The sequence below is a fragment of the Pempheris klunzingeri genome, chromosome 5 (genome assembly GCF_042242105.1).
Source record: "Pempheris klunzingeri isolate RE-2024b chromosome 5, fPemKlu1.hap1, whole genome shotgun sequence".
Taxonomy (NCBI): Eukaryota; Metazoa; Chordata; class Actinopteri; order Acropomatiformes; family Pempheridae; genus Pempheris; species Pempheris klunzingeri.
In genome coordinates this window covers 1,246,265-1,270,062 of record NC_092016.1, presented here as the reverse complement: position 1 = coordinate 1,270,062, position 23,798 = coordinate 1,246,265, and the positions used below count along the sequence as shown (strand labels likewise).

At 43.9% G+C, this 23,798-nt stretch overlaps 3 protein-coding genes across 4 annotated transcripts in view; 1 reads left to right on the top strand and 2 right to left on the bottom strand.

The window, feature by feature from the left end:
• Window positions 1-2,055: 2,055 nt before the first annotated feature.
• On the top strand, window positions 2,056-3,387 carry chrm4b (cholinergic receptor, muscarinic 4b). The gene has a single exon (XM_070830354.1). It carries the CDS (start codon window positions 2,056-2,058, stop codon window positions 3,385-3,387), a length of 1,332 nt encoding a protein of 443 aa, XP_070686455.1.
• Window positions 3,388-4,837: 1,450 nt separating this feature from the next.
• Window positions 4,838-13,276, bottom strand: mdkb (midkine b). Its single transcript, XM_070831126.1, has 5 exons — window positions 13,217-13,276; window positions 10,329-10,417; window positions 8,528-8,701; window positions 7,303-7,461; window positions 4,838-5,448 (listed from the first exon to the last, which is right to left on the bottom strand). The coding sequence occupies exons 2-5, from the start codon at window positions 10,414-10,416 to the stop codon at window positions 5,429-5,431; spliced, it is 441 nt and encodes a 146-aa protein (XP_070687227.1). The 5' UTR covers window position 10,417; window positions 13,217-13,276; the 3' UTR covers window positions 4,838-5,428.
• A 3,065-nt stretch (window positions 13,277-16,341) lies between these two features.
• The window catches only part of dgkzb (diacylglycerol kinase, zeta b), a 61,762-nt gene continuing 54,305 nt past the window's right edge, over window positions 16,342-23,798 (bottom strand). For both annotated transcript variants that reach the window (XM_070830483.1, XM_070830482.1), the window contains 3 exons: window positions 22,329-22,365; window positions 22,123-22,222; window positions 16,342-17,457 (listed from right to left, as the gene is read on the bottom strand). In XM_070830483.1, coding sequence (XP_070686584.1) covers window positions 17,341-17,457; window positions 22,123-22,222; window positions 22,329-22,365 — 254 coding nt within the window. In that variant the 3' untranslated portion in view covers window positions 16,342-17,340. The remainder of the gene's footprint in view (window positions 17,458-22,122; window positions 22,223-22,328; window positions 22,366-23,798) is intronic.

Genomic DNA, 23,798 nt, shown 5'->3' with positions numbered 1-23,798 from the left:
GGCTGATGGGAGACACACCGGCTGGGGGGGGGGGGTGGTGGGGGGGGCTGATAATGAGGATGAATTGAGGGATTCCTCCGCTGCATATAAACTGCTGCTGCTGGGGACTGAGAGCGGAGGGGAGGCGAGCACAGAGAGCAGGACCAGCATCAGGAGGTCCAGGATCAGCAGGACCAGCATCAGGAGGACCAGCATCTGGAGGTCCAGCATCAGGAGGACCAGCATCAGCAGGACCAGCATCAGGAGGTCCAGCATCAGCAGGACCAGCATCAGGAGGTCCAGGATCAGCAGGTCCAGCATCTGGAGGTCCAGCATCAGGAGGACCAGCATCAGCAGGTCCAGCATCAGGAGGTCCAGCATCTGGAGGTCCAGCATCAGGAGGACCAGCATCAGCAGGACCAGCATCAGGAGGTCCAGCATCTGGAGGTCCAGCATCAGCAGGTCCAGCATCTGGAGGTCCAGCATCAGGAGGACCAGCATCAGCAGGTCCAGCATCAGCAGGACCAGCATCAGGGGGTCCAGGATGAGCAGGTTTAGCATCCCTGGTAAGTTGGATTGAATTGGTCTCTTGTTTCTCAGGTTTTAAACCTTTTTTCTACATGTCAGAGTCGATGTCTGGGGCTCCTACCTGAGTGTTGGCGCCCTCTAGTGGTCGTTAAAAGACTGAACCTCAGGCTGCAGCTGAGGATCCTTTTCCTGATTCATCTTTTAGTCCATAAAACCCCAGATTAACTCTTTCATGCATGAATTAAGTGCTTTTATTCATCTTTAGGTATGTACACTTGAACACTTCAGTGGACGTGATTAATCAGAATTTCCTCCCAATTTAAAATCAATACTTGGAAGATTTAGTAATTGCATGACTCCTTAGATGCTACTTGATGTCACCATATTTTTCTTACCTGCCAGGGTCTCTTTTTCTGGAAGGTTTGAACAGAAGCTTGGTGTTTCTGGCTGATGTGCCATCAAAATTCATGCACATAGAAGAAAACAGCTTTTGAAGAGCTGCACGCTGCAGTGACCTCTGTGCATGAAAGGGTTAAAGCTGAGAGGTAGAAAAGAGTCACATTGGACACCTTTCTCCTGAGGAGCAGCTCAAACGATTGATGGTAGAAATAGATTGATGAGACTAAACTCTACTAAGAGTCGATCAGGATCAAGTCTGTTGTGTTTTAATGCAGAATTATGTTTAAAAAATGATCCAAAAATGATTTAAAGATTTCAAAGTCTGGAATTCATGTTAATTATTTTATTGGTTAATTTCTTACTTAAGCACCGCCATGCAAGTTTGTCTTTACTGGTATATGATGACGATAAAGGCAAAGAAGGAAAAACCATCTAAAGAGGCAGGAAACAAGTAAATCAGTTTTTAAATTAAAAAAAAACAACTAATTCTCCAATTTTAAAGTGTAAATTTTAAGATCTCCTTTCTTGAAGTGTGCAGGCACCAATAACTGTTCCTGACACATGAGAAAAGAAAGAGAGACTTTTAAAGTTGTTTTTTTCTATTTATTTCTTTATTATTTAAGAAAACACCATAAAAGAACAGCACAACAAGTATATTGTTAGCAGAGTTAAATAAATACGTCCTGCACAGATTTACCATCACACTCTAATAACTCTCACAATGGACAGTTAAATAAAAAAAAAAAAAAAACTGGATAAAAATCACTGCAGCAGAACTGGAGATATATTTTTATTGTTCCACACTGTCCTGCTTGTCAAATCCTGGCGCCTACATTACCCAGAGTGCAACTCTTCCTCTCACAGCCGGTGGGTTATGGTTATGGTCGTAGCAGCTGATGTATCGCAAACAAACAGGTGGAAAGAGGCTCCAACTCCAAACCAACACGTGCTTTTATTTTGAAAAACTTGCAGTTTTTTTAGCTGACTCGAGTGACATCACTTGAGGACATTAATCAGGTTTCACACAGCTCCTCGTTAAAGCTTTTATTTTGTACACCTGGAGACACCTGGAGACAAACCTTTACTGTGTGTGTGTGTGTGTGTGTGTGTGTGTGTGTGTGTGTGTGTGTGTGTGTGTGTTCAGGACACATGGGACGAACACCTGAGCCCGACCTCAACACCTCCACCTGGCTCCGCCCCTGCGTTAACGCCTCCTGTCAGCAGCCTCCGATCGGAGCGGCGTGTCCGTACGGCACGGCTCAGCTGGTCCTCATCGTCATGGTAACCACCTCCCTCAGCGGCGTCACCGTCGTGGGCAACGCGCTGGTGATGCTGTCCATCAAGGTGAACCGCCGCCTGCGGACCGTCAACAACTACTTCCTGCTGAGCCTGGCGGCGGCCGACCTGATCGTCGGCCTGCTCTCCGTGAACCTGTACGCGCTCTACCTGCTGCGGGGCCGCTGGCCGCTGGGCGCCGCCGTCTGCGACATGTGGCTGGTCGTGGACCACGTGGTGAGCAGCGCCTCCGTCATGAACCTGCTGATCATCAGTTTGGATCGGTACCTGTGCATGACGAGGCCGCTCAGCTACCCGGCGCGGCGGACGGGCGGCATGGCCGGTTTGATGATCGGCGCCGCCTGGCTGCTGTCCTTCGTCCTCTGGGCCCCCGCCATCCTCTGCTGGCAGACGGACGGCGGCAGACGCGTGGTGCCCGACGGAAAGTGCTACACCCAGCTGCTCGCCAGTCCTGCCGTCACTCTGGGGACGACGCTTCCTTCTTTTTACCTGCCGGCGCTCGTCATGATCTGCCTGTACGGCCGCCTGTCCACCGCCAGCCGCAGCCGACTGAGCGTGCTCCAGTCGGAGCGAGGCGCGCTCAAGGCGTCCAGTCCGTCCTTAAAAGACTTCCTGCTGAAGCGGCGCAGCTTGGTGACCAGTGACCCAGGCTCAGAAGTGTCTCTGAACCAATCAGAGTCCAGCAGCCTGAAGCCCAGAAGGAGCCATAAAGTGCCCAGAAGTCCCGGTGACACCTCGGAGCCGGCAGACATCCACCCGTCGTCTCAGAGGTGTCACCTTCGGACCGCCGCCCGCCACCCCAACAACGACGACTACAACAAGATCGAGAACGACTCCTCTTCCAACACGGACCCCCACAGGTCGGCCTCGGCGGCGTTCTCTGCCTGCCCCAGCTTCAAGTCTCAGGAGAGACGGCGGCTGCGAGTGATGGCGAGAGAGCGGAGGGTCACCAAGACCATCCTGGCCATCCTCCTGGCCTTCATCCTCACCTGGACGCCGTACAACATCATGGCCGTCATCGCCGCCTTCTGCCACATCTCCATCCCCGGCGTCCTGTGGACCACGGGATACTGGCTCTGTTACATCAACAGCGCCATCAACCCCGGCTGCTACGCCCTCTGCAACGTCACCTTCAGGAAAACCTTCTGCAGCCTCCTGCGCTGCCGCGGCAGGACGCTACGGTGACATGCGGCAGGTAAAGGACCACACGGTCATTTCTTTTTGAGGAGTTTGGATGATTGGTCACCTGACACGGTCTGTTAGTTGGTTTAAAAGTGTGATTCTTTCCAAGCTCCAAACTCCAAAGCTCCAGCTCCAAACACTACAATACCCATGAGCCTCTGGTGCTGTTGCCGTCGAGAAATCAGACTTGAAACTTCATCAAATCAGTTGAAAACAAACCGTCACACTAAATGGACCCAAAAAACCAAAAGTAAAATGATTTGGACTCAGCGGGTTTTAAACTCTGTGCTTATTGGATGTTTGTTGCTGAAATGCACCCTGGGAGTCGTAGTTAAAGTGGACCTTGACGTTTCTTTGCCCCACAAGCTTCTCATCAGTTCATGGCACAGACTGTATGAAGAAGTTTGAAGCCGATGCTGAAGAGCCGTCGCCATTTTGAAGCCTCAAGTTTGGCTTTGTAGGCGTCTCCATCTTGGTTTATTGGAGCCAGAAGTGATGTTCATTCTAGGAAGACTTCCTCTGATTGGTTAGTGAGCAGGAAGCCGTCACTTCTGGCTCCAAAAAACAAAATGGCGACTCCCATAAAGGCAAACTCGAGGCTTCCAAACAGCGGTCCAGTGGCTACGTCCACCTCCCACATACAGCCTGTGGTTCACGGCTACCTCTGAGCATGATGACCAAATTCCTCTGCTGGATTATTGCTAATATAGCATGCTAACATGCTAACGTTAGCTTACTTACAGTAACAGAAACAGGGCTGGAAAACAAACCTGAACGTCTGAGAGTTTATCAGGAGAAACGTGCGCAGCTGTTTTTGTGCTTTAGAAAGAATAAATGTTCGTGTTCGACAGCAGGAATTTCAAGCTAACGCCGCGTGTAGCCCGTGTTAGCATCATCACTGCTCAGCCTGTTAGCTGCCATTTCTCACTGTGTCATGTTAGCTAGCAGGAGCTAACACGAGTCTGTGTGACACGACCCAAAGCGACATGACTGCAGTTTTACATACGTGACGTTAACTTTGTGAAACAGTTGCAGTTTGGTTAAGTTTAGGCACCAAAACGACTTGGTTAGGTTTAGGAAAGCAATGTGTTAAATACAGAACACACTGACGTGACTTATGTCAGTAAAAATAAGTTTTGGTTTGACTTAACCGCTCTTAATTCTTCGTAACCCGACTTACCGATTTGCTCCCGTCCTCATGACCTCGACCACTAAGGCGTCGCCTAAACACCGGTACTTCCTGCTGCGCATGCAAACTTAATTATCTGTAAATTTGACTTAACCCTTAGAGGTCCACGATCATGTTTTCAAAGCGCCGAAACAAAAAACCTCGGTCTCCAGGTGACCGAGGTTTTTTGTTTCGGCGCTTTGAAAACATGATCGCGGACCTCTAAGGGTTAAATTAAACTCTCGGGTGATTTTCCACGTCAATGAACAGACCAGACTTCACCAAAACAATGTACAGTATTTAATTTGTTCATTTATACAAGTCTCATCTTGCAACGTCAATAATCTGTAGTTCAAAAAATAGATTTTATAGAGGATTTGTTTGCCGTCACAGATCCATCCAGGCCTTTTCTAATTCTTTACACAATTTAAAGGTGATTCTAAAACACAAGCCTTTCTAATCTGGTGGCTGACCGGACTGTTTCTCTGATGTTAATTTAGCTTAAGATACTGTAAAAGCTTCAAAGGGACTAATCTGAGATTCACTGTTAAGACAAAACTACCAGCTATGAGGACAGAATTATTCATTATTACCATCTAGTGGGAGGAAACTGGGAAATCTTTCCACGCTTCAGTCCGAATAAACACAAGAACATCAAATCAGAAACAAAGAAGAAAAGTCAAAAAGGGCCGAAAGTCGAAGGTGGTTTTTGCGTTTTGGAGGAGTCTCTCGGTTTTTCTGTTTTGTGTGTGTGTGTGTGTGTGTGTGTGTGTGTGTGTGTGTGTGTGTGTGTGTGTGTGATGAAGGAGGGAAGACGATTGTTCAGCTGGAGGAAGAGAAGAAGATCCTGCCGTCCTCTGCGTCTCTTCTCACCCTTTAGTTTGACTTCTTGTCCCCTGGAGAGAGAGAGAAGTGTTAATAAGGAATCTGATCAGCATTAACTGATCAGATGCTCTGATTTACACATCAGGATCTCGCCAACGTGATTTTTTTTTGTGATGAGTTTTTCCAAATATTTGTGCTGAAATGTGAAACTTTTGTTATTTTGCAGAAAAAGCTGTTTAAACAATTGTGGTGTTTAGTAACTTGACCTCCAGTGTTTCTACCCCTGGGTCCTCTCTGTCCACATCCTGGTGTCTGAGTGACTGGTAGGTAGTAAAAGTGTTGGAACTGGTCCAGTAGATCACCTCAGCCAGCAGCCACCAAACGTGATCCTTTGGGACAACTGCACCTGATCACTAAAGTGGGCCTACTGTAACCACAAACAGCCGTTCTATCGCTCTCTGCACACACACCAGACTACATTCACTAAAACAGGGATTTTAGAGAACAGGACACAGGAGCTGCTGCTCTGCTGCTGCCTCCATCAGTTAGTGTGTTTGTGTTATTGTGGGACTTTGGTGTTTTAAAGAGTTATTTCAGATCTGAACTATAACATATTAGAACACAAAACTTACAGAAATGACTAAAGCAGCTCCTGTGTCTTGTTCTCTAAAATCCCTGTTTTAGTGAATGTAGTCTGGTGTGTGTGCCGTTTGTGGTTAAACCAAAAGGATCTTCCAGGTCTCTCTCTGTAGGGATCCTTTCCATGATGCTGTCACACACTGAGAATAACACTCTGAGCCTGTCAGTGGATCAAACAAGCTCTTTTAGTGGACCTACTGTGATCAGGTGCAGTTGTCCCAAAGGATCACGTTGCAGCCATTGCAGCCCGTTTGGTGGCTGCTGGCTGAGGTGATCTACTGGACCAGTTCCAACACTTTTACTACCTACCAGTCACTCAGACACCAGGATGTGGACACAGAGGATCATGGGTAGAAACACTGGAAGTCTCCTTTAAGAACTCGCTGAAATAACTTGACAGGAAAAACGTGTCCAGGAATCTTTCAGGATTGAGGCGGGAAGATAAAGATAAGTGTTTAGTTTGTGCTTCCTTATGTAGCACGAATACTCGTTTTCAGTAAAATTTAGACTCACTTTAGATCTACAGAGAGTTTGATTCATTAAATTTGATTTATTCAGCTAACTGTTCTGCTCTTTGTACATTTCTGCAGTATTTAGATTTAAAAGATTTAAATTCTGGACTTAAAGTTTCTTTGTTCTGATTATTGTGTTGCGTTTTCAAGATTTGCGCTAGAATTTGCAACATATTCTGTTTAAAACTTGATCGAAGAATTTACAGAAGCAAACTGCTGACTCTGATCTGCTGCACTAAAAAAAAAAAAAAAAACCCAAACAACCAAAAACCTACAGTAAAACTTGGTTATTTTGCAATAAATTATTGCAGAAAGTTAAAAACTGCCGCAGAGACAAAAGTTTAAACTCAACACTGACGTCTTATTACGATGAGAGCCGATGGAATGAAGTGCAAAAACGTGATCCGTCGTTAAAACATAAATATTTATTATTGTGTCTTAAATAAGTTCCAGTTAGCTGAAGGTTTCAGGAGTTCTCAGATGGATGTTCTGTGTGTTTCTTTTTTTTTTTAACGTAACCGTTTCGTACACGCTGCGTCAACAAACAAACTCCACAAACAAATCAGCTTTTTAAATCAATATTTTATGTCAAATTATTGATTTCTTTACTATGAAACCGTGTAAATAAGCGAGCTAACGTGCAGCTACGCCAGCGACGGCCATCATCTGGTTCGTTTTACATTAACGAGCCTCATTTCTAACGAGGAGTTTCTGCGCTGTGCTGCTACTAGTTCTGCTTTTAGGGATCCGAGGACGCCGGCGCTCACGTCTCACCTCTGGTTTTCTTGGCTTTCGGGGAACACGGTTTGGACACCTTGACGGTGGTTTGACACTCGGCGTTGAACAGCGCCCGCTTCAGCGTCCCTGACCGGCTCTTGGTGTTGGTGGCGGCGTCGCAGGATCCCCACGACTCGAACTTGTACTTGCAGTCACCTGAAGGAGAAACACGACATTTTTAACCCTTAAACACACAGATTAACGTTCAGCAGCTCTAAAAAATACCCGTCAGATTCGTTAAAAACCCACTTTTAGCTGCTGTTTTCATAACTTGTTGCTCCTGTTGGTTTTATCTTGTAATTTGCTGTTTCTGTTTCTGTTTTAATGTATTTTAACCATTTTATTTTTATTTGTGAAGCAGTTTGACTGTCGTTTGGAAAAAGTACCGTATAAATAAAAGTTTATCATTATTATTATTTCATTGTTACGTGCAGTTCCTGTAATGACCACTAGGGGTCACTGTGAAAAGGGTTTTTCGTTATTTCACTTTTAAAAATATACATTTAAATATATATTAACAATTATTGTCTCAGCCAATCAGCCGTGGTGATGCTGCCTGCTAGCCCCGCCTCCTCCAACATCACCTGACCCAGAAAAATCTAATTTTAAATCTGTTCACTTTCAGAAGTGCTGAATGTCAAATAGTGGTAGTAAGTAGAGATAAATAAGATAGAATAACAAAGAATATATGAATGTTGGCAGTTTGGATTTACATAATTTACAATTCTGGTGTCTGGATGACTGGTAGGTAGTAAAAGTGTTGGAACTGGTCCAGTAGATCACCTCAGATTTATTCTGAGTGTGTGACAGCATTATGGAAAGGATCCCTACAGAGAGAGACCTGGAAGATCCTTTTGGTTTAACCACAAACAGCACACACACCAGACTACATTCACTAAAACAGGGATTTTAGAGAACAGGACACAGGAGCTGCTTCAGTAGTTGCTGTACGTTTTGTGTTTTAACATGTTAGTTCAGACCTGAAATAACTCTTTAAAATACCAAAGTCACACAATAACATAAACAAACCAACAGATGGAGGCAGCAGTAGACCAGCAACTCCTGTGTCCTGTGAGCTAAAATCACTGTTTTTGTGAATGGAGTCTGGTGTGTGTGCAGAGAGCGATATAACGGCACACGCTCTTTTACTAATGGACCAAAACCAACATGTTTTGTTCCCACCAGGATCAATGTTTGGGGTTCAGTGTGTTTGGACTCTTACTGATGTCCTTCTTCCAGTTGCAGGGGATCTTGCAGTGGATCTTGTCGGTGCGATCTTTGCAGGTGGCCTCTCTCAGACCGTCTCCACAGTCTCCGTGTTCTGGCACACATTTCCCAAACTGAGTCTCTGCGGTGGAGCACTCTGAAGCAGGCCTGGACTTCTCATGTTTACCACCTGGTGGAGCACACAGTGTCACAATGGAGCTGCACACCTCAGTTTTCAGTCCAATGCTTCTTTTATTGTGTTTTAAAACATGTAGAAATGCTCTGCTACCTCATTAAAGAATCTTAAAAGTACGTCCCCCTCTGATTATGTGAATGTTTATATTGATGGCTCCTGCCTACATGTTGTTTTGTGTGAAGATTTTCAATTCAAATTCAATTTCAAGTCAAAAATCGTACCCATAACTCAGTAAAATCAGAACACACAATCATCAAACACATAGTTTTAGATTCACTCTGGTTTAAATCCTCCAAAGAAATAATTATCTGGGATGTGCTTCAGGAATAAGTATCCATAAATGACGCTCCATATGACTGCAGAACTTGCCTGAGAATCTTCACGTTTTAAAGTTTCCTTCAGTATCAAACTAATCCAGTGATATTTCTCTGCATGTGACTAAAAACACTGCAAACAGGAAGTGTTACCAGGTAATTCGGCAAACTTTTCATGGAGCCAATCTGACAAAATGCCAACAAATATGGTCTAAAAAGAAGCGGCCTCCAGTTGTTTTATGAAGTAAAACCAGTTTTCCTTCCTCTCCTTGACCTCCTTCAGCAGATGAATGTAAAGAGATAAGAGGTCAGTGACTTCCAGTCAGACAAGAAACAGCAAAACTGGTTTTTAAATGAGGGGGAAACTTTGCTCAGAGCGTCCCAGCTCATAAAACACTCGCTGACGGCTACGACTTACAAATATATTTTTGTTCCATGAAAGGTTTGCCGAAGTATCAGTCAACACTTCCTGTTTACAATGTATTTATTCACATGCAGACAAATATCACTGGATTAGTTCGATACTGAAGGAAACTTTAAAACGTGAAGATTCTCAGGCAAGTTCTGCAGTTGTAAAGAGTCTTTTATTTAGGTAAATAGTGATTTCCTTGGTGTGTTTAAGTCACATTGAATCTAAAAATATATGTTTGATGATTGTGTGTTCAGATTTAATTGAGTTATGCTGATTTTTGATGCTGCAATCAAGGATTTTAACACAAAAATGAGCCAAATTAACAAAAATAAAGGCGTCTGCATGATAATGACGAGTATCCACGTCTGAGAAACTGATGTCTCGTCTTTGAAGATGGTTTTCAGAGCTCACAGGTGTGAACGCTCCTGTTTTCCAACAGGAAAAACTTGCTGTTTCACTCCCCCCTATTTTACGGTACATGTTGTACATTCCTGCTGTGGTGAACGGCATTCTGGGAAACAGAAACGTCCTCCCACTTCACTGCTGACGGCTTTATTCTACCTACCAAATACTAAATATTAACATAAGGTGTTTAGTTTTTTTTTTTGCAAAGGAACTCGTCCAAGTAACTAAAATAACTAAATTTACTTTTGCACTTTGACTTTTACTTGTTAACTTTTACTAAAGTCTGAGTGAAACGAGGCTTTAAGCAGGATTTTAGATGCTCTGAGGTCACGAGCACAAATCTGCCCTCAGAAAACGTTAAAACTTCAAACCCTCCACGACAACTAAGTCAAATCCAGAGAACGTCGTCGTTAACTGTCGCTGGTTTTTACTGCAGACGGTTTGAGATTAAAGGGTTCTGCTGGTGAGTTGTTTGGCTTGAACGTCCCACCTTTGTGGCCCTTGGCTCTCCTGTTGGCCTCGGCGGTGAGCGTCAGGGCCACGAGCAGCAGCAGCGTCACGGAGAACAAACCTCTCATTCTGCAGAGACAAAAACACAAGAGAATAAATAAAACACAGGAGAATAAATAAAACACAGGAGAATAAATAAAACACAAGAGAATAAATAAAACACAAGAGAATAAATAAAACACAGGAGAATAAATAAAACACAGGAGAATAAATAAAACACAAGAGAATAAATAAAACACAGGAGAATAAATAAAACACAGGAGAATAAATAAAACACAAGAGAATAAATAAAACACAAGAGAATAAATAAAACACAGGAGAATAAATAAAACACAAGAGAATAAATAAAACACAAGCAGTCAGAAGGACGAAGAGACGCTGTGATGCAACATGACAGTTTATTATTATTATTATTATTATTATTATTATTAATAATAATAATAATAATAATAATAATATTGTTAATATTATTATGATTATTAATATTATTATTATTATTATTATTATTGTTAATATTATTATGATTATTAGCTGAATGATGTTTCTTCATGTGAATGGTTGAATGGATGTTTGGCACAAAGCATTTTAAAGAAAATTCACCCAAAAAGAGACAAAAACTACAAAGATGCAACAACAACAACTAAGAGCTGTGTGTGTGTGTGTGTGTGTGTGTGTGTGTGTGTGTGTGTGTGTGTGAGTGTGTGTGTGTGTGTGTGTGTGCGCCTGTGTGTGAGTGTGTGTGTGTGTGTGTGAGTGTGTGTGAGTGTGTGTGTGTGAGTGTGTGTGTGTGTGTGTGAGTGTGTGTGAGTGTGTGTGTGTGTGTGTGAGTGTGTGTGAGTGTGTGTGTGTGTGTGTGTGTGTGTGTGTGTGTGTTGGGGGGGCTTGTTGTCCTATAATCCCTCCATGACAGACGGCTCATTTCACTCTACACCTCTTTAACACTCAGACCTGAGATCTGGATCAGGGATCTGATCTAAATCTGGTTTCTGATCTGGATCTGGTTTCTAATTGTGTGCTGCTGGCCGCTGTGATCTGGATCTGAATCTGGATCTGTGGCGTGATCCGGCCCGGCCCGGTGTGGCCTGGTCTGTTTGGTCCAGATGGTTCAAAGTGAGTCCAGATCAGATCAGACCTGCTCCCTTTTCATCCTTGAGGCTTAATAACAATAATAATCGGACTATTGTGGCTCGGCAGCTTGGGATTATAGAAGTAGGCTAATGTATTCAGGCGCCGCTCCCGTTCTCACACCGTCACTCTGCTCCTCCTTTAAACGCCGCTCCGCCGTTTGATGACGGCGAGCTGCGGCGCGAGCTTCGACAAAAAGGAGAGTCAATTACCCACAAAGCACCTCTCTCCCTCTCTGTTGTCATTGTGCTGAGAGATGACAGACTCCTCTTTCACATGTCAGCTGGCAGAGCGAATCCTGCTCCTCTCGCTCCTCCTGCGGCCTTTTATGAGCAGAGAACCGGCTCTCAGCAGGCCTCCAGTCTGTCCTCCATCAATGAAGAAGAGGAGGGGGGAGGATGGGGAGGAGTGGGGGAGGATGAGGAGGAGGAGGAGGGGGGGAGGCCAAGCAGCGTCTGAAAGAGCCCTTTAGATTCCCCTCAAAAGAATACCGATTCATTGGGCCAAAACAAAGCCTCCTCTAGCCTGGTTTCATTTCTCTAAAGCCGAACACAGATTCCATGCCACGTCTTAGGAGCTCTGCCCTCCCCCCCAGCCTCCCCCAGCCTCCCCCAGCCTCCCCCCACCCTGAATAGAAACTTATTTGCATAAGAAAACAATGAAATCTTAGCATGAAGAAAAGGAGTGGGATGCTCCCTTTGGTCCCGAACCAGGAGCGACATTTAGAGGAACTTCCTCCTGAATCCGAGGGTTCACTCTCACATCCGGAAACACCGAGACGAGTTTGGAGCCGAGAAAACTTTCCCTCCTGCAGAGCTCGATTTTTTTTAACAACGGGGTCGTAAAAAACAAAGAGACGAACGCTGGAGGTAAAGAAGAAGAAGAAGAAGAAGAAGAAGAAGAAGAAGAAGAAGAAGAAGAAGAAGAAGAAGAAGAAGGAGCGGCTGGACGTCAACGCCACAAACACGTGAAGAAGAAAGAGACAGAAACAGATGCTGCTTCTATATTAACACAATAAAATGAAAACAACATGGAGGTTATATAAACTGAGCCAGAGGCCAGAACATCTGCACACCTCCACCTTTCTGTGTGTATCATCATACACATGGATATATGTGTGTGTGTGTGTGTGTGTGTGTGTGTTTAAATCTACAGATTATCCCTTTATCCCCAGATTATTTAGACACAAACTGGACATGAAAACAAAGTTAAACCTTAATAGAAACTAATGAAATCATCATGTGGACAATGTTAAAACTGTTCTTAAAAAACTACCAAAATAAAGTATCAGAAACATCCTGAACTGATGAGCCCTTTCAAAATAAAGCTCTCCTTTCATTTCTTTGTGAGATTCATCACTTCGGCTGAAAGATCTTTACTCAGCGGTTAATATGTAGAAATAAGCACATTCACACGTGGATGTATCCAGTAAATAATGAGTTAAAAATGTCTGAAAACTGTAAAAAATGCTGAATATTCAAATTGTTTTTTAAATAAAAATAATCTAAAAACTGTTCAGTTTGATGTGAATCAAGAAGCTGAAATCAGAATATTTTTGCAGGAAAAAAGTGACTCAGATGATAAATTATTTGAGGAGTTGCAGATTAATTCTCTGTTGCTCGACAAAAAGGTGGAATCGGTTCGTCGTTTCAGCTTCGAGCTTCACAAACTGTGTTTTTCTGATCTTCTCTAAATGGAATCAAACGGCTGCAGAGGAGAGAAGAACAAACAGCAGGAACTTACTTGTTGGGCTCAGAGGAGCAGCCGGTCGAGCTGTGGAGTCGTCGCCTTCTGTCGCTGCCTGCCTTCAGCTGCTGAACATCCCCTCCTCACACACACACACACACACACACACACACACACACTCTGCATATGGACAATGCTGAAAACCAGCCTCATGGTGACATCACAAGTTTTAATCCACACCCTGAGGAACAAAACAAGCTCAGCTCATTAACATAAAGCGGAGAGAGAGAGTGTGTGTGTGTGTGTGTCATGTAGGAGTGTGTGCTATGCCACTGTACAGGTTGAGTGTGTGTGTGTGTGTGTGTTTGTGTGTGTGTGTGTGTGTGAGACCTAATATTTGCTCTTGACGTGGCCGCACCTTTAAGTGCTGCTTGTAATTCTTTGGTCAGGTTGTATAACAGCGTACAGGTGTGTGTGCAGGTGTGTGTGTGTGTGTGTGTGTGTGATGGGGAACGCCTGCTCACACACTGAACTGGGTCAAAGGTCGCTCAGACAGTCGCGGCGCTGCACTGACTCTCTGCTGTGTGAAGGAAAAACAGCAAACACACAAAATACTTCATTAAAAGTAAAAGTTTAAGAGTTTTAAAATATTATATATTTATTTATTTACATAATGGAACTTTTAGAGATTCTTCTTCTGTTTAGCATATTTACAGTATTTTACTATTCTAAACTGTATTTTTAAATCGGAGCCCTTTTTGTACATATTCTTTGGGACAACTGCACCTGATCACAGTAGGTCCACTAAAAGAGCTTGTTTGATCCACTGACAGGCTCAGAGTGTTATTCTAAGTGTGTGACAGCATCATGGAAAGGATCCCTACAGAGAGAGACCTGGAAGATCCTTTTGGTTTAACCACAAACAGCACACACACCAGACTACATTCACAAAAGTGGTGATTTTAGACGGTAGTTGCTGGTCTACTGCTGCTTCGATCGGTTGGTTTGTTTGTGTTATTGTGCGACTTGAGTGTTTTATAGGGTTAGGTTAGATCAATCAGGTTAGATCAGGTTATTTCTGTGATACACAATAACAAAAATAAACTAACTGCTCCAGGTAGCTATAGTGCTGCAACTCTTGTGTTCTGTGAGATAAAATTCCTGTTTTCGTCAATGGAGTCTGGTGTATTTCAAGAGAGCTATTTAATGGCTGTTTGTGGTTAAACCAAAAGGATCCAAACAAAAAAAACAGAAGTGACACCTGCAAACAGTCCTGGTAGAAATACTCAAATGTTAAGATTAAAAGAAGTGACACCACAGTGTAGAAATACTGTGTATTAGTAGTCCTGAAGTATTGGCATCAAAATACACTGTCACTGGTTCTTACTGGTCCTTGAATGGTTTCTATTTATTAGAGTAATGTCTGCGCTCGGTTCTTCTCTTATTGGCAGAATAAGACCAGAGGAACGAGTCTCCCGGCGCTCTGATGGCTCAGTCATGCGTGGCGGCCATTGTTAAAGCCTGCAGCTGGGATCAGACGGCGGGAGGGAGGCTGGGGAGGGAAACCTGCCTGTCCTCCTTCAGGTCCTCTGGACTCCTCCCCGCTGCTGCTGCATTACCCTGACGGAGCAGAGTCGACCTCAGGCCCTCAGGGGGTCATAAGGCCCAGAATGCTTTGCTGTTAACACTTTGTACACGATCAACCATCGAGGTACAAGTTACTAAACATGAAGTGTTCTGGGCTCAAACTGTTCTGAGGAGCTAAAACATCTACGTTTGTTTAAAGAGACCTGGACTCCAAAAAAGTTCAACTTCCTGAACATGAAAATACCTGGATGTTCCTCATTGTTTGGTCCATAGAGCACCAGTCTGCCAAGCCGCCTAACTTCCTGCTTACTTCCTGTTAGCCTGCGCTTACTTCCTGTTGGCCCTGTTCTTACTTCCTGTTGGCCGTTTACTTCCTGTTAGCCCTGTTCTTACTTCCCGTTAGCCCTGTATTTACTTCCTGTTAGCCCTGTGCTTACTTCCCGTTAGCCCTGTGTTTACTTCCTGTTAGCCCTGTGTTTACTTCCTGTTAGCCCTGTGCTTACTTCCCGTTAGCCCTGTGTTTACTTCCTGTTAGCCCTGTGTTTACTTCCTGTTAGCCCTGTTCTTACTTCCTGTTGGCTGTTTACTTCCTGTTAGCCCTGTGCTTACTTCCTGTTAGCCCTGTTTACTTCCCGTTAGCCCTGTGTTTACTTCCTGTTAGCCCTGTTTACTTCCCGTTAGCCCTGTGCTTACTTCCTGTTAGCCCTGTGCTTACTTCCTGTTAGCCCTGTTTACTTCCCGTTAGCCCTGTGCTTACTTCCTGTTAGCCCTGTGTTTACTTCCTGTTAGCCCTGTTCTTACTTCCTGTTGGCTGTTTACTTCCTGTTAGCACTGTGTTTACTTCCTGTTAGCCCTGTTCTTACTTCCTGTTAGCCGTGTTTACTTCCCGTTAGCCCTGTGTTTACTTCCTGTTAGCCCTGTTCTTACTTCCTGTTAGCCCTGTTCTTATTTGAATGGGGATGAAATGATTTAATCTTGAGGCTCTTGTAGACTTTCCAAATGTTTTCAGACCAAATGGATCAAACTCTGATGATGAAACGAATCATTTCACAGGTTGTGAATCTTTAAAAAAATGATTAAGGGACAGTGACACAGCTGGTTAGCTGCTACTGTTGTTGTTAAACACGCTGTGAAATTATATTTAGTGTTTGTCAACCGTACTCAGTGTTATTTACACTGAATCTTACTAGCATAACATTAGCTTTGTGGCTAACAGCTGAGCCAAAGGGATCTATGAGCTGAGGGACTAGAAATATCTGCTGTCATATCTATGATCCGTCCTATTTCCTGGAGAAGTGAACAATGTTTGTGTAATGTGATGGTGATGATTGATCCAGGTATTAGTCAGACCCTCAGGGGTTAACAGGGAAACTGAGTTGTGAAAAACTTTAGATTTTGGTTGAAAAATGTATGAAAATATAAATAAATCATCCTAATTGTTTTTCTTTAGCAGAGACTGTGGTGTAAGCAGCATGACGCCCTCCGAGGGGTCTGTTATCAGGAATTAATGGCCTCCATGTCGTCCATTAGGGTCTGATAACGGACGCCATGTCTGTTTCTTCTCTGGAATAACTTCACTGTCCTCACAGACAAACTGTGGCTGACGTGCTTTATTGCAGGTCCCTCAGAAATGATCAAACCAAACATTATTACTCCAGTATCATACAGCATATAACGTCATTCTGACTGGTGCGTTATGTAATTATTATTAATACAGACTTACAGACTGCTTTGGCAGAATGTGGCTTCAGCGTCTGTTCAAACACTGACGAGTCTACGGCGTCTCAGCTATTTACTCAGTAGATACACAAACACAATGAAAGCGTCCTGCTGGCAGCCATTAGCTTTACAGTTATGTAACAGACAAAAAATATACAAAAAAAGCTCATATGTTGACTGAAATATTTGAAATTCAGACTGAAGGAGTCGACGACTCGCCTCACTGTGTTTGATCACAAGCAAAACGGGCTTTAATCTCTACAAATAGTCATAAATAGCTAAATTCATCTGTGTCTAAGTTAAATATCCAAAGTCTGAACAAACACTTATTTCTGTTGAATAAACAAATACATCCAAAAGGTCACTATAAGCTTAAAAAGAAGACACGTGTTTGCAGCCGTTCTATCTGATATGGCGAAAGCTTCTAGCTCCGTCGTGTTCAGCTGCAGACGGATGAATACAGTCACTGTTCGGCCAGAAGCACAGCGGCCAGAGCGCGAACGTTTAGCCGATAAAAGCCACATTCAAAACGCAGTTTGTAGGAGATCTGAAAGTCTTTGTGGCCCGAAGAGACGAGTTTGAATTCACTTTAGTGTCCGGAGGCTTTTCTGTGCCTTAGTTTGGACCCCAGCGGAGGACAGAGGCGTTTTCAGCCGTCTATGGACCCAAGTTTACCCACAACAAAGCATCATGTCTGATCAATTAAAGCAGTTTGGGGGGAAATAAATGAGAACAATCCATTTTTAAGAGGCTACCGGCCGGCCGCCCCTCGCAGCAGAGAAGAAGCACTAGCTGACATGCCGCCGTCTACATGCCCAGAGTATAAATCTAACGGCTGTAGGTGTTCGGAGGACGCCGGGTGTGTCGGACAGACGTCAGACCGCCGTCTCCTGGTCCTCTCTCTGGATCATCTGGTAATGTTGGCGGTTCTCCAGATATTCAGCCAGTTCCTGGTCGTCGGCCTTCTCGGCGCGCTGTTTGGGCGTCTCACCCTGAAACACACAGACACATTCAGTCACACTGGATTTCAGCTGGACGGCGAGGTACGACCATCAGTGGTAAAAACAGAGGAAACACTCAGACTTTAGATTTACACTGTAAATCTATGAGAAAAAACTTGATTCAAGCAAAAAAAAAACTCAAATTTACCAGAAAAAATATAAAATTCTCTGAGAATAAAAAGTCATAAATAGTGTTTTTTTTTTTTTTATTGTCAAGGAACCAAATCTATGACTTTGTGAGGTTGGATCAGCTTCATCACGCTACAGACAAGAAACTGTTTTCTCCTAAAATTTGTTTTGTAGAATTTATAAGTTTCCCACTTTAATCTCAGGAGGTTTATTTAAAGGTGTATTCCACCTCTCGGCCCAAAGTCAGCTGGGAGACGAGACCTTTAACGACCCTTCAGGATAAACTGTAAACTGGAATCTGACACATTCAGCATTCATTTAATTAAATAATAAATTGCTGTAGAGGAAACCGTTAATCTATCAAAGTGAATTCCTTTTAAAGAACTTAAAGAACTATCTAGATTAAATCCAAATCTGTCAAATTATAGCTCCAGTTTGTATCAACATCCTTTTTTAAGGCTCAATCCCACCTGGAGCGTCTAAAGATTCGCTCCTGGTCTGTTTCTGACGGACGCCTCGTCAAGCAGCTCAGAGCGGCAAAGAGAATCCTTTCGGTTTTCAAAATAAAAGCCCCCGTGCAGACTGTCAGTGGTATATTCCAGCAGCACATCAGTGTTATTCTCTAATGGGGGGGGCACCAGGCCAGACGTCAGCCGCTCAGAGGGTTTTTAACACCATGACGACCAGAAGTTCATCTGGGATGGAGAAACACTCTGACTGTGACTTTAGCTGCTGTCTGTAGCTGCAGCACAACAAAGCAGGAAGTACATCCAAGAAACACATTTAAAGCAGAAGAAGAAGAAACGCGGCCTGTTTGATCCTGTTAGAAACACATTTAAAGCAGCAGAAGAAGAAGAAGAAGAAGAAACGCGGCCTGTTGGATCCCGTTAGAGACACATTTAAAGCAGCAGAAGAAGAAACGCGGCCCGTTCGATCCCGTTAGAGACACATTTAAAGCAGCAGAAGAAGAAACGCGGCCCGTTCGATCCCGTTAGAGACACATTTAAAGCAGCAGAAGAAGAAACGCGGCCCGTTCGATCCCGTTAGAGACACATTTAAAGCAGCAGAAGAAGAAACGCGGCCCGTTCGATCCCGTTAGAGACACATTTAAAGCAGCAGAAGAAGAAACGCGGCCCGTTCGATCCCGTTAGAGACACATTTAAAGCAGCAGAAGAAGAAACGCGGCCCGTTGGATCCCGTTAGAAACACATTTAAAGCAGCAGAAGAAGAAGAAACGCGGCCCGTTGGATCCCGTTAGAGACACATTTAAAGCAGCAGAAGAAGAAACGCGGCCCGTTCGATTCCGTTAGAAACACATTTAAAGCAGCAGAAGAAGAAACGCGGCCCGTTGGATCCCGTTAGAAACACATTTAAAGCAGCAGAAGAAGAAACGCGGCCCGTTCGATCCCGTTAGAGACACATTTAAAGCAGCAGAAGAAGAAACGCGGCCCGTTGGATCCCGTTAGAGACACATTTAAAGCAGCAGAAGAAGAAACGCGGCCCGTTCGATCCCGTTAGAAACACATTTAAAGCAGCAGAAGAAGAAACGCGGCCCGTTTCAACCCGTTCGAGACACATTTAAAGCAGCAGAAGAAGAAGAAACGCGGCCCGTTTGATCCCGTTAGAAACACATTTAAAGCAGCAGAAGAAGAAACGCGGCCGTTTGATCCCGTTAGAGACACATTTAAAGCAGCAGAAGAAGAAGAAACGCGGCCGTTTGATCCCGTTCGAGACACATTTAAAGCAGCAGCAGAAGAAGAAACGAGGCCTGTTTGATCCCGTTCGAGACACATTTAAAGCAGCAGAAGAAGAAGAAACGCGGCCCGTTTGATGCCGTTAGAAACACATTTAAAGTAGCAGAAGAAGAAGAAACGCAGCCTGTTTGATCCTGTTAGAAGCTCCAACATCAGTTTAACGACCAAACCAGCTAAACCTGAGCAGGAGAAACTCTCCTGGTGGTGGATGAAGCCTCGTGGAGGACGGAGGACAACTGGGCAGCAGCTGGAACGCCACACGGACGAGCCCAGGGGGATTCTGGGAGTCAGAAGAATGATCATGTGCTGCTTCCCCGCATTTCTGTGGAGTTTCTGGGTGTAAAGACTCTAATATCTGACCCACAGACACAAACAGACGGATCAATAGACGGATCAATAGACGGATCAATAGACGGATCAATAGACGGATCAATAGACGGACAGCTCGATGTGACGAGTGAAGGGAGGATAATGGGAGCGAAGCCTCGGAGCGCCACACAAACACTGGACACACACACACACACACACACACACACACACACACACACTAACACATGAACTCTTTTCATTTGCTGCAGAGGAGAAGAGAGGGAAAAAAAAACTCAGATTATGGGCTGCTTCCTGTTACCACTGGCTTCACCATGACAACGGAGAGCCGCGGCCTTTGTGTGTGCCGGAGCGAGGCCGGGGATCCTGCGGCGCTTCGTTTCTCAATGACACACAACATTAATCACTTTATAGAAGTGGGTCAGATGCTGCTGGAGATCCGTCCAGAGGGCGGTGGGACAGCTCAGGCTGGTGGCCGTCACCGCGCCTGAGAACGCCTCACAAAGACGCCTCGTACTGCGGGAAGCCGCCGAGCGCCGGGCCGGAGCCTCACTGACCGCAAAACATCAGCGACGAGTTTCATCAAAGACGGAAACAGAATCAGAGCGACGACTTCACTGTGATCTCACTGTAATTAGTGCCAAGGTTCAGAAAACTACTGAAAACTACTGAAAATATAAAAATAACTAGGAGAAATACTAAAAACTATTAGGAACTCATTACAGACCAATAAATAAAGATGATCTGTCACATTTAACTTTTCATGATGGAGTCAAGTGTCGTTTTTTTGTTTTACTCTACTGCAGTACTTTACTGCGCTGTACTGTAATACTTTACTGCGCTCTACTGCAGTACTTTACTGCGCTCTACTGCAGTAAACTCTACTGCAATACTTTACTGCGCTCTACTATAATACTTTACTGCGCTGTACTGTAATACGTTACTGCGCTCTACTGCAGTACTTTACTGCGCTCTACTGCAGTACTTTACTGCACTCTACTGCAGTAAACTCTACTGCAATACTTTACTGCGCTCTACTATAATACTTTACTGCGCTCTACTGCAGTACTTTACTGCGCTCTACTGCAGTACTTTACTGCGCTCTACTATAATACTTTACTGCGCTCTACTATAATACTTTACTGCGCTCTACTGCAGTACTTTACTGCGCTCTACTGCAGTACTTTACTGCGCTCTACTATAATACTTTACTGTGCTCTACTATAATACTTTACTGCGCTCTACTGCAGTACTTTACTGCGCTCTACTATAATACTTTACTGCACTCTACTGCAGTACTTTACTGCACTCTACTGCAGTACTTTACGGCACTCTACTGCAGTGCTTTACTGCGCTCTAATGCAGTACTTTACTGCGCTCTACTACAATACTTTACTGCTCTCTACTGCAGCACTTTACTGCACTCTACTGCAGTACTTTACTGCACTCTACTATACTTTACTGCGCTCTACTGCAGTACTTTACTGCACTCTACTGCAGTACTTTACTGCACTCTACTTCAATACTTTACTGCACTCTACTGCAGTACTTTACTGCACTCTACTTCAATACTTTACTGCGCTCTACTGCAATACTTAACTGCGCTCTACTGCAGTACTTTACTGCACTCTACTGCAGTACTTTACTGCACTCTACTTCAATACTTTACTGCACTCTACTGCAGTACTTTACTGCGCTCTACTGCAGCACTTTACTGCACTCTACTGCAGTATTTTACTGCACTCTACTTCAATACATTACTGCACTCTACTGCAGTACTTTACTGCACTCTACTGTAATACTTTACTGCACTCTACTGCAGTATTTTACTGCACTCTACTTCAATACATTACTGCACTCTACTGCAGTACTTTACTGCACTCTACTGTAATACTTTACTGCTCTCTACTGTAATACTTTACTGCACTCTACTGCAGTACTTTACTGCACTCTACTGTAATACTTTACTGCACTCTACTGCAGTATTTTACTGCACTCTACTTCAATACATTACTGCACTCTACTGCAGTACTTTACTGCACTCTACTGTAATACTTTACTGCTCTCTACTGCAGTACTTTACTGCACTCTACTGCAGTACTTTACTGCACTCTACTGTAATACTTTACTGCTCTCTACTGTAATACTTTACTGCACTCTACTGCAGTACTTTACTGCACTCTACTGCGGTGAGAGTTGGTGAAAACTTAGCTTAGCTTCTAAAGACATTCCCATCAGCCTGAGCTGCGCTTTGTGTTTAGTGCTAATTAGCAAAAGTTAGCATGCTAACATGCTAACTTTTTAGCAGAGTTTGCATCAGGAGGAGGAATCTGATTTGTTGACGAACAAAGACAATTAAACCAAGTAGAGACAGTTAAACTGATGCTCACTCAGCCAGTGTGTTGTTGAGCACAGGAGTGTGTGTTACAGGTGAGTGCTGGTTTACCTGCAGGTCTGTCTTCATGAGCGACGCCCCGGCCTCCACCAGGTAGTGACAGATGCTCCTCTGACAGGAGGAGGCGGCTTTATGGAGCGCCGTCTCACCTCTGAAACACAAACATCAATAATAACACGTAAAATAACATGAACACAGATCTGAAGTTTAATAAAGTTTGTTATTTAAATTTGACAAAAAGCAGGATGGAAACTTACGTCTCTCTCTCGGTTATGTCCAGGTGAGACGTGGGCACTAAGACGGAAACAAAACAGACTCAGAAACACATTTAAGGAATCAACTGTGTGTAGAAATGGACCTTTTGGATCAAACGTTTTGGAATGGGTCCAGTAGATCGCCTCAGTTTGCAGCTACAAAACAGGCTGCACCAGGCACCAGACTCCATTGCCAAAAGAAGTAATTTTAGGTCGCAGAACACTGGAGTTGCTGGTCCAACTCTGCTCTGACTGGTTAATTTGTTAATGAGTTACTCTTTGACTTTGGTGTGTTAAAGGGTTCCTTTGTATCCAACATAATATTTGTGTAGCACATAACAACACAAACAAACTAACTGATGGAGGCAGCAGCAGACCAGCAGCTCCTGTGTTCTGTGAGGTAAAATTACTGTTTTTGTGAATGGAGTCTGGTGTGTGATTATAACGGCTGTTTGTGGTTAAACCAAAAGGATCTGGTCTGTTTCTGTCTATGATCAGAGGAAGTTTTGATTAGTTTTCACCAGAGAAACAGTAAGAACTGACTAAAGTGACGGGCAGAACTTCTGTGGTAATATAATGTGTATTTGTCTTAACTCTGTTGCTTTTCCATCACAGAATGTGTGTTATGTTATGTTTAGGAACACACACACACACACACACACACACACACTTCCTCCAGTGACGTATTGTGCACAGAGCGGTGATCAATCACTCCTAAAGTGATTAATAGTCCACAGTCTGAAGGCTGTTAATTATGTAGGTTAACCTGCTGCTGGGAACTTAAACATGCTTCACAAACAAGTCAGCTGGTGAGCAGAGCTGCATTAAAAGGCTGACTTTAGTTTTCCAAAATACCAGCAGAAAGAGAAATGGTCTTTCTTCAGTAGACTGTGGAAGCAAACATGAACCAAGCTCTTTTCACTGTGCTATAAAAATCACCTTTTATGAGCGATTGAACTACACCAGACTACATTCACAAAAACAGGAATTTTACACGTGAGTTGCTGGTCTGCTGCTGCCTCGATTATTTAGTTTGTTTGTGTAATTGTGTGACTTTTTTGTTTTAAAGGGTTAATTCGGATGCATTACGATATTTGTATAACACACATATAACACAAACTAATTAACCAATCCAGGCAGCAGTAGACCAGCCATTCCTGTGCTCTATTCTCTAAAATCCCTGTTTTAGTGAATGTAGTCTGGTGTGTGTGCTGTTTGTGGTTAAACCAAAAGGATCTTCCAGGTCTCTCTCTGTAGTGATCCTTTCCATGATGCTGTCACACACTTAGAATAACACTCTGAGCCTGTCAGTGGATCAAACAAGCTCTTTTAGTGGACCTACTCTGATCAGGCACATTTGCGCTCCAGGATTACTTTGCAGCCGCTGTTGGGCCCGACTGAGGTGATCTACTGGACCAGTTCTAAAACTCTTAGTACCTACGAGACACTGAGACACCAGAATATGTAAAAATA

Bases quoted from the DNA above. Each gene is read 5' to 3' on its own strand.
- chrm4b (XM_070830354.1), top strand. From the start codon at position 2,056: ATGGGACGAACACCTGAGCCCGACCTCAACACCTCCACCTGGCTCCGC.
- mdkb (XM_070831126.1), bottom strand. From the start codon at position 10,416: ATGAGAGGTTTGTTCTCCGTGACGCTGCTGCTGCTCGTGGCCCTGACG. The intron at 8,702-10,328 runs GTGGGACGTTCA...GTGCTCCACCAG, and splicing joins GAGAGCCAAGGGCCACAAAG to GTGGTAAACATGAGAAGTCC. The intron at 5,449-7,302 runs GTGAGACGTGAG...CTCTCTCTCCAG, and splicing joins GAAAGCCAAGAAAACCAGAG to GGGACAAGAAGTCAAACTAA.